Source organism: Bufo gargarizans, chromosome 4 (assembly GCF_014858855.1).
Source record: "Bufo gargarizans isolate SCDJY-AF-19 chromosome 4, ASM1485885v1, whole genome shotgun sequence".
NCBI classification, from domain to species: domain Eukaryota; kingdom Metazoa; phylum Chordata; class Amphibia; order Anura; family Bufonidae; genus Bufo; species Bufo gargarizans.
Window position 1 is genome coordinate 286,899,633 of NC_058083.1, and position 10,709 is coordinate 286,910,341.

The 10,709-nt window shown below is 38.1% G+C and overlaps 1 protein-coding gene across 1 annotated transcript in view; it reads left to right on the top strand.

Moving 5' to 3' along the window:
* NR2E1 (nuclear receptor subfamily 2 group E member 1) overlaps positions 1 to 8,361 on the top strand; it is a 29,850-nt gene extending 21,489 nt beyond the window's left edge. Inside the window, 5 exon segments of the mRNA XM_044291984.1 lie at positions 1,042 to 1,188; positions 1,932 to 2,028; positions 2,389 to 2,538; positions 3,274 to 3,379; positions 8,199 to 8,361. Coding sequence (XP_044147919.1) covers positions 1,042 to 1,188; positions 1,932 to 2,028; positions 2,389 to 2,538; positions 3,274 to 3,379; positions 8,199 to 8,361 — 663 coding nt within the window.
* The last annotated feature ends 2,348 nt before the right edge of the window (positions 8,362 to 10,709 follow it).

A 10,709-nucleotide genomic window follows, 5' to 3' on the forward strand; every position in this document is an offset into this window, starting at 1 on the left:
AATAGGACATTTTTTTTTCTTTTTTTCGGAGCCGGGTCCCGGAAGTTCGGGGCCGAAGCCCGGAAGTTCAGGGCCGCGCTCCGGAAATGCGGAGAGCACATAGTGTGCTCTCCACATCCCGTTCTGCCTCATTGAGAAGGAATGGGTCCGCACCCGTTCCCGATATTGCGGAATGGATGCGGACCCATTTCCGGACGTATGAATGGATCCTTATAAATATTTATCAGTTGAGTTTGCATTGCAACCTGGCATCCAGTGAATGGGAGAACCCTGAATCTGCATTGGTTGTTGATTCAGCATGGCCACTGGTTGTGGGAGATGGTGGACGAGGGGCATCAACAGAGGCATTATCTTAATGCAAGAAATAATAATAATAATAATAATACGAGACAGCAAATAATATTTTAACCTGTTAAATAAAAAAATAAAAAACAGGATCAATTTGACCCTATGTGGGGGCGGGTAATACTTGTGTATATTCAATTAATTATTGCCTCGCTGGCATTTATGTACCCTACTTGCCCCAGATACTAATGATTAAAACTTAACTTTTATTAGTTGCTTATTACATAAAATGAGAATAGCTGAAGTGCATAATTATAATACAGTGCTATGAGCAAGAGCTTCTTTAGTATTCCATATTGTACTGCAGGAGAAGGTTGTAAGGGATGGGTATTTCCCCAATTCCTGCCTATCCCTGCTCTGTATTTTGGTCAGTTACTGTCACTGATCGTACAGTTTCCTATGAAGAGTTGTCTTCTAAAACTTAGATACTGCCCCCCAACATGTTTCACCAGGTATCTGGCTTCATCAGGGGTATTGGGCAGATATAAAAAAAAAAAAAAAAAAAAAAAAAACTTTTTTTTTTTTACTTCCAGCTGTTCATATATGATTAATCTTACTTATGTATTAAATATAAATTTCAGTGCAGTCAGATTTAGCACTTAGGATTTATGATTTATACCAGTCACATAGGTTGAAATATAGTAATAGTATAATTACAATATATAATCAGACTTAAAACAATTTCCTTCTTTCTAGTATCCTCACGAAGTGAATGGAGCTCCCCTGTACCTCTATGAAGTGGCCACAGAATCAGTATGTGAATCTGCAGCACGGCTTCTTTTCATGAGTATTAAATGGGCAAAGAGTGTGCCCGCTTTTTCCACTTTGTCTTTACAAGATCAGGTAAGCATTAAATCTTTACAGACCTGTTTGCATTATCTGTATTTTTCTTTCTTACTTTCTTTGCTTATGATTAATATGCCCTTCATCACTATGCAATTTACTTAGACTAAATTCTAAGGCTAGACTTCCATATAGAAAGTTTGCTTATAGGTAGAAATTCTATAAAACACAGATATATATCAATATATTTAAAGCCAGATTAATTAGACCATACTACTACTACTAATATAATTTACATATTTTTTCTATAATTTGTTGCAAACATTTATTTGAGGGGAAAAAAATGCAAATTACATTGCAAATTAGATGCATGAATTTGGCTTAACTTGTAACAGTTTTAGGAACTACATGAACTTCCATTAGTATCTCTGAAGATTTAGTATTATATAACCAGTGGTAATTTAATCGGTTTTCCCTTTTTTTTTTTTACTTGTGTTTTGACCATTTATCTGAAGACCCAACCAAAAACTAAATAGTGCTGATTTCATTTTACTGATTCCTAATATAATGCTTTATTTCATTCCCCAAATTTTAACATTTAATTGTGGGAGGGGAACTATTAAAGACAGCTTCTTGCCTGAGCTCCACAGCGCAGTGCATTCTCGGTATCATTAACAAAACATAATTGAGGTAAAATATTCAGCTCTAAAGAGTTCTAAAGAGCAAGCAAAGGGATCCTAAAATAAGAGTGGTATGCATGGCTGATGTACTTCTAAACCTATCATTCATATATTGTGTGGCAGCTGATGCTCCTGGAAGATGCGTGGAGAGAGCTATTTGTTCTGGGAATAGCACAATGGGCCATCCCGGTTGATGCTAGCACGCTACTGGCTGTATCTGGTAAGGACTGCTCAATTTAATGACTTTGTTGTAGAAATTAACATTAAAATACATTGCCGGGAATATGAACAACATGTGAAGAATAACAAATCCCATGTGAACAATAGACCATACCTGTCATTTATAAATCTATATTTAAATGCAAATAGTGTTGTCTTGTTGTATTCATAACTGCTTGTATCATCATTGAAATGCTAATCACTGTGTTTGTTATCGCCCAAAGGAGTACTTTATTATCATTTTCATAAAAATCGACACCGAAATAGTTTATACCCGACTGACAGATACACGTTAAGTGGAAGAGATTTAGAGGGGATTAGAAATGTAAAAATATACATTTTAGATATGTTTTGATTTCAGGAATGAACAACGATAACACAGATTCACAGAAGTTGAGTAAAATCATAGCTGAAATTCAGGCGTTGCAGGAAGTGGTGGCGAGATTTCGACAGCTTCGACTAGACGCGACAGAGTTTGCCTGCCTCAAATGCATTGTCACTTTTAAGGCTGGTACGTGGCTAATAGTCTGCATATAACTAGATTGAACATGTAAAAGTGCACTTAAAGTAAAATAAAAATAAAATAAGCAACTGCATCCTACATTTTTTTAAATAATAAACCATATTACTATAAGTAACGCAGAAGAAATATGTCTATTGGATCATGTTAATTTTATATAATTTGTTATATGTTGGCTGTCAAAATTGTAATTAACACTTAGTTATGTGCAAGTAAAACATATATATGGTTTGTAATTTAAAAATAATAATTTTTAAGGGGATCTGTCACCAGGTTTATGCTGGTCTGCCTGGGGACAGTATAAAGTAGTGGCAGAGACCCCCAATTTCAGCTCTGCAGCAGGAGGCGAGTACAGAATACTTATATTCATTAGCGGCATAGGGAGAAAGCTGTCAATTGGTGGCAGGAGGAGCTAGCAGCTCATGAATACTGAGGTCTCAACTGTCCAGCACTTGGCTCCTACATCTTTTATTATTTTATCCCATTTGATCCCCTTGGAGAGTCCAGTCCCACAAACTTGTTTTAATTGGGCTTTTGATAAAGATAAAGACGTGTAGTAGCTCAGTGCATATGGTTAAGCTTTTTATGTAACATGATCATATTAACTGTATGAGTATAAATTTAAATAAACCTGTTATATTAACATTGTAATATAGATAATATTAATTACCAGCTTGCAATATCCCATGTATGTTACTGCATATTGATAGATTGTTATTCTTTCAGTACCTACACATGGCGGCTCAGAACTGAGAAGTTTCAGGAACGCAGCAGCCATTGCAGCCTTGCAAGATGAAGCTCAACTCACTCTCAACAGTTACATACATAGCAGGTGACTAAATAACATTCAAGCTAAAAGTGACTGGGTAGATTTACTAAGCTAAATACACCAATACTGTCTCAAGTGGCATACATGCCTGACAACACATTTAAAATGTGTTTTAGATACTCATTAAACAATGGGGCGTGGCTCAGAAGGAAGGAGTGCGACCTAGCGAGAAGCATGGTTTAACTCCCTAACAGTTTTGCCTGAGCTCAGGCAGCAGCGTGAGAAGGGCCGGGCTGCTTAAAGCATATCTCAGGCTCTTTATAAGATGCGCCTATTCCAAAACCCAGAACATTCTTATTTTTCTAATGACATAATCTGTGGGGGTAATATATTAGATTTCTTTCTAGTGATAATCCTTCTAAGGAAGGATGCATTTTTTTCCCTCCTTTCAACTTGTCAACTCCTCCACTGCCTCTTCTCTTGGCCTCCAGGCTGGCTGAGATCCCAGCCAGATGAAGCCGGGGGGTGCATTAAGCCTTCATATTTTGGACTCTGTAGAAGATAAAGATATGGCCTGGTCTTGTTTGAAAGCTGACAATCTAAGCATTAAAACAATGCCAGAATAGTATTATATCCTCTACATTGGGAGAGATAGCCTTTAAAAATTGTGTCAAGAGTGACAGCAGCTGAAAATGAATGCAGCTTTCACTTTCAGTAGTCTCACTACCGACCCAAATTCAATGTATACTGTGAAATATTTATTTCATATTCTATGAATATAAGACTTTCACTGATTATGACGATTAAATAAAACGAACATTTTCTGTTAAAAGCCCTTATAGTAACATGTCACATAAAAATTTACTTGAAAGTCAGAAGCAGGATCTTGTATCTATTGAAAATGACAAAATTACATTTCTCAAAATGACACTGGATAAAAACTTATACAGTGTGCTATGACTAGTGCATAGCCTAAAGGGAAAAGTGAATGAGCCTGGGCTAGGGCATAGTGAAGTGGGAGCTCTGTGGCTAGTTAGACCATTTATTGACTTCATAACTTGAATAAAATCTATGTAAAATAAGCCACACCAAACTATCACTTACGTTAATACATTTCAAAAGGGTTTTTTCAGATTCAGATATTGATGACGTATCCTCAGGATAGGTGTGGTCTTTTCAAACCGGTGCCAGGTGTCAGACCCTTGCAGATCTGATATTGATGGCTTATCTTAAGGATAAGTATTTAATCACCTACCAAACAGCAAGAATTCTGGCTCTCACAGACATGTTAGTTTTTCTTTAAGAAGCCCTCCTACTCTGCACTCATTACCTGTATTAATTGCACCTGTTTGAACTTATTACCTGTATAAAAGACAACCTCTCCACCATGGCCAAGACCAAAGAGATGTCTAAGGACACCAGCAACGAAATTGTAGACCTGCACAAGGCTGGGATGGGCTACGAGACAATAGGCAAGCAGCTTGGAGAGAAGGCAACAACTGTTGGTGCAATTATAAGAAAGTGGAAGAAACACAAGATGACTGTCAATCTTCCTCGGTCTGGTGCTTCATGCAAGATCTCGCCTTGTGGGGTAAGGATGATTCTGAGAAAGATCAGGAATTAGCCCAGAACTACACAGGAGGACATGGTCAATGACCTGAAGAGAGCTTGGACCACAGTCTCAAAGATTACCATTAGTAACACACTACGCCATCATAAATTAAAATCCGGCAGTGCACGCAAGGTCCCTTGCTCACACCAGTACATGTCCAGTCATATTTGAAGTTTGCTAATGACCATCTGGATGATCCAGAGGCGGCATGGGAGAAGGTCATGTGGTCAGATGAGACCAAAATATAACTTTTTGGTATCAACTCCAATCGCCCTGTTTGGAGGAAGAAGAAGGATGAGTACAACCCCAAGAACACCATCCCAACCGTGAAGCATGGTGGTAGAAACATCATATTTTAGGAGTGCTTTTCTGCAAAGGGGACAGGACGACTGCACCATATTGAAGGGAGGATAGATGGCCCATGTATCGCAAGATTATGGCCAACAACCTCCTTCCCTCAGTAAGAGCATTGAAGATGGGTCATGGCTTGGTCTTCCAGCATGACAATTACCAGAAACACACAGCCAGGGCAACTAAGGAGTGGCTCCTTAAGATGCATTTCAAGATCCTGGAATGCTTTGCCAGTCTCCAGACCTGAACCCAATCGAAAATCTTTGCAGCCCAGTGACAGCTGTGAAACCGGAAAGATCTAGGGAAGATCTGTATGGAGAAGTGGGCAAAAATCCCTGCTGCACTGTGTGCAAACTTGGTCAAGAACTACAGGAAACCTCTGACCTCTGTACTTGCAAACAGAGGTTTATGTACCAAATATTAAGTTCTGTTTTTCTATTGTATCAAATTATTTTTTCATGCAATAAAATGCTAAATAATTATTAAAAAATCTTGCAGTGTGATTTTCTGGATTTTTTTTTAGATTCTGTCTCTCACAGTTGAAGTGTACCTACGATAAAAATTACAGACTTCTCCATTCTTTGTTGGTGGGAAAAATCGCCAGTGTATCAAATACGTATTTTCCCCACTTTAACTAGTCCTAGAGCACCCATCAATTTAGACTGAATCATTATCTCCTCAGGCCCTGCACTAATCCCTTTACACTGTCCATTTTTTTAAATTCTATTCTACTCATTTTGACCTAAAAAATAATTTATCATTCCATTCTACTAATTTCGACCTAAAAAATCATTTATTATTGACTTGCTTACTTAATTATTAAAAATTTTCAACAGTTTTCCTTCTACAGCTTTCAGTGCATGTGTAGACTAGCCCACTGCTTTAAACTGAATCCATGAGAGAACTTCTCCCTTGGCTTGATCTGTAGCCCTTATATGTACTTTCCTTAAAAGCTCATACATACTCATTCAAGCCATATTCTTATCAGTTTGATAAGAATTTAGCTATAATTAGTGTTTATGAGCTGTCAGGAGTTCAAAGATAAGGGATACAGATCTATCTGTCAGAATAGATCCCTGACAGATTCAGTCTGAAGCATAGAGCCTGCTAGTCTGCAGATGCATAGATATGTGCATGTAGACATAGAGATAAATGGAATGTAGGAACTTTGCACATCTTAAACTTTTATGTTTAGGAACTATTTTGTGTCGTTTTCTGCTTGGGTCATAATTTTAGCCACAAATATGAATTGTATGCATTTTTATGAAAAACTACAATTTATGTAAAATTTCATAAAGGTGCTTGTGTGTATAAAGTACAAAGTGCCATGATAATAATGTGCCAGATGTCTAATTACATAGATAGAGGGGGCAGAAATGTCCCTCAACTGCATTCCACTGTGTAGTTATTGAGTCTCCCAGAAATATTACATATAAACAACTTTTATTTTATATCCCACAGAACAACTATATATTCCCACCTGCATAAATGTTAATTTTCTACTATTTTTCGGGTTGCTAGGGAAGGACAATTAACCAGAAAATAGGTGATGTATTCTGTGGGTACCCTTATGTAGAGATTAGTGTCCCACTGAGTGTGTATTCAGTAAAGAAAACCAAAACATAATTCTTAGCACAGTATATGTAGACTGGGTCCACCCGTGTGGTGACTGATGTCCTATCCACCTAATCCCCCCTCAGTGCAGGTCAATTGTAAAGCACTTAAAGATACTTCCAGGGTTGGCGGACAACCACCACCTTATTGGGGATTTTTTACCACCAGTATACCCCCAATGTGTATTTAGGTGGTGGTGTATCACATTGTGTATTTTTGCCCAGTGATCTTTTAATAATTTAGAATATTATAGATATTAAAATCTTCTTCAAATGAGTTGTCTACTTAAAGAGGTTTTCTGATTATAAATAATGCATGATTATTGTACACCAAAAAGTACAGTGACTCCTGTTTATTTTCTCACTATAGTCAAGATCTGTACTTGCAGTCAGTAAATAGGCTTAGGCAGGGAGCTGAATCTCCTTAACTAAAACAGTCCTGTATAGAGACTTACTACAAGCACTCCATGGTATGGACATTTATTGGCAATGCTTCATGGGAAACAAATATGCAAAGAGGTATCTCCCAAGGAAGAGAACCATTTTGCAAGCGCACCTCTTGAAAGTGACTCACTATGGGTCAAAATCCGACTTTACAACAAGCCTTGGGATTTCACAAGGGAATATAGCCAAGCTTGGCTATAGTCTTTCTCAAATCCCATGGCTTGTTGGAAAGTCGGATTTTGACTCATAGGGAGCCACTTCCAACTGGTTGCGCTGGTGAAATGGTTCTCTTCCTTTGCATATTCTTTTCCCATGGAGCATTGCCAATAAGTCTCCATACCATGGAGAACTTCCAGTAAGTTTCCATGTATGAATGATCTCTTTAGGGAGAATCAGCACCTTGCCTAAGCTGCATTCAAGGCATCACACCCAGCCAGCCAGCATCCTACTCTGTACTAATGAGGGACAAGCAGCCCAAAACAGCTGTCTATGAATGGATATCTGGCTTGGATATATTCCAATTTCAAATTTCAAGGATTGTTGGAAAGTTGGATTTTGACTCATAGGGAGACACTTCCAAGAGATGGCACTGGCAAAATAGTTCTCTTCCTTGGGAGATACCTTTTTGAAGTCAGTATAGAAATATTACCATCCTGAAAGTGTGCTGCTCACACTGTTGCAGGGGTTTGTCAAGTATATCAGTGCTCATTCCTGTAAGGAGACTTAACACGTTGTAGACAGTTTTTAAGATTTTCAGCGAGCAAGATGAGATCTTGAAAATTTCATGCTAGATAGTTATATATATGTATACAGTATATGTTATTTCTCACACAGCTATGTTTCTTTTATATGTATTTCACAGATACCCTACACAGCCTTGCCGGTTTGGGAAACTTCTACTGCTCCTACCAGCTTTACGGTCTATAGGCCCATCTACGATAGAAGAAGTTTTTTTCAAGAAAACTATTGGCAATGTGCCAATCACGCGACTTCTTTCAGATATGTATAAATCCAGTGATATCTAACATGGAAGACTTAAAGGGTTTACACTTATACAGAAGACTGACTACAGGTAGATACATTACTAAGTAATAACTCAAGGACACAATTATTGTGTATATTTTTTTTTTCAAAAATAGCCATCATATTGATGTGCATGCTACCAAACTATAATCTGCCACATGATGTAGTCATTTCTGTTTTGCCTAAAAATCCAGGGAATGCATTACGTCAAAGGCCCTGGAAACTTAAAATGTACATAAAATACAATGTTTTGTCATGAACATAATTGACTTCCCATGGTAAAGTCCAGAGTCTACAGGAACTGGAGAGAAACCACCCTTTCAAGGACATATTTAATAGGACTGATGGGCATGTTATAATACATCTATATTTCATACAATCTTGGACCAAATCATCACAATCACTGGAAGCATCTATTTTGGACTCGAAATCTCATATACGGCAATTTTTTACCTGCACATTGAACAAGACGGTGATTCTATCAAAACCAAAAGGCTATAAACCTGTCACCATTAGGTGTATGTTCATCTGTGAGCACCATTTACAATATATACATAAATGCATTGTATGTCAAAGGTTTAGCAACTTTATAAATGCACTGTATCGTTTACTGTATATTTTACTGGTCCCAATTTATGCCTGCATTACATCCAAGAGCCACTTTTTGCTGTCAGAGGAAACAGTCGGGAAACTTGTTGTCAGAAATAGGTTTAATAGCATAGGCTGGGATCACATATATCAGTTGTGTCCAGCCATTTGTTTTATACTGGGAGCTGGACACAACTGATATGTGTATGTCCACTTTAAAGTGGTTGTAACATCTCAGACATTGGGGAAATATCGCATAGAATATGCTCCCAATATGTGATTGGTATGGGTGCCACCTCTGACCTGCACCCATACTTACAATTGAGCCGGCAAAGTCACAGAAGGCGCACTGCACATGCGTGGCTGCCCTCCATTCATTCCTATGGGAGTGTTAAAAATAGCCGAGCACTCGGCTATTTCCATCAACCCAATAGAAGTGAATGTAGTGGTGTCCGCGCCTCCCATTCATTTCAATTGGACTTCTGAACATTTAAGTGATCCCATAGGAATGAATGGAGGGCGGCCACACATGCGCAGTGCACTCTCCGGGACTTTTGCCAGCTCTGTTATAAACATCGGTGTGGGTCTGAGAGGTCTTAGCTATATGCCCCCAAATTCTAAGATGGTATAACCCCTTTAAGTACCAGTCCGGCATTCATAGACGTAAAGCGTAAAGAGAAATATCCTGCATGCTACGTATTTCTGTCTGGTGCTATCTTACATTCAACATCAAAAGTGATGCGCTAGATGATATAAATGACCCTATAGAAAACTATGGGATCGGTTCCAGCATCGGTTTTCTTTCAGTGTCTCTGTACCACAATAAAGAGAAACTGAAATAAATGGCCAGATATACAGTATGTGAAGCCGGCCTTATGCTGACCTTCTATAGACAACGTGTTGCTATATTAAATTACTGTTCATAGCCTGATGTAAAGAAGACACTTCTCAACATACAAACCACCTACGTGCAGATATTGAGCCAGCAGGCATTGCTTGGAGACTTAAGCTCTGAAGTCTACACAGTAGTGAATGCTGCTCTGCAATATGATACAGTCTGTAATACAACCTCTTTGCAAAGTTACTCAACTTTTTATGTAGACTCATTGTAAAATGTGGAAAGCTGTACTCCTTATGGATAGATCTTGGTGTGGTGGGTAAAAAACTAATATCACTGATTTCAGTGGAGCTGTGTTCTCCAGTGGTGCGTCAACAGAATTGCCAGCAGATCTCTCGGGGGTCATTTGATTTATAAGTACATCTTATCACTTCCATTACTGTGTTGGTTCAAGCTCATAATAGCCGTGTCTAGTCTAATTAGACATTTTATATACTGTATGTTCATGCTAGCAAACAAGTATGGGCGAGGTCAAAGTGCCAAAAGCACTGTTACTATTTACTAGCACGTGAGGTCTTGTTTCCACAAACGTTTGAATATTTCATTATTAAAATGTACAAACTTGGGAAATAATTATTTAAAACAAAATTGCCCCATTTACTGGGCCATTAAAAAATATACAATTCACATATAGACTTCCCAAACATGTAGGAGAGCGCTGCCTTAGAAGCGGTTTAATAGTTGCTTTCTGTTAAGTTTATGGTGTGTGATTAGGGTCTAGCACTAAAAAAAATCAGCACTTCAACTATCATAGACAAGTAATATGGTTCTTGTACAGTGTCCTCTAATTGTGAGCTGAGAGTTGTACTCATTTCTTTACAGAGAATAAAATATATTGAATTTCAGTAACTGATGCTGTTTCTA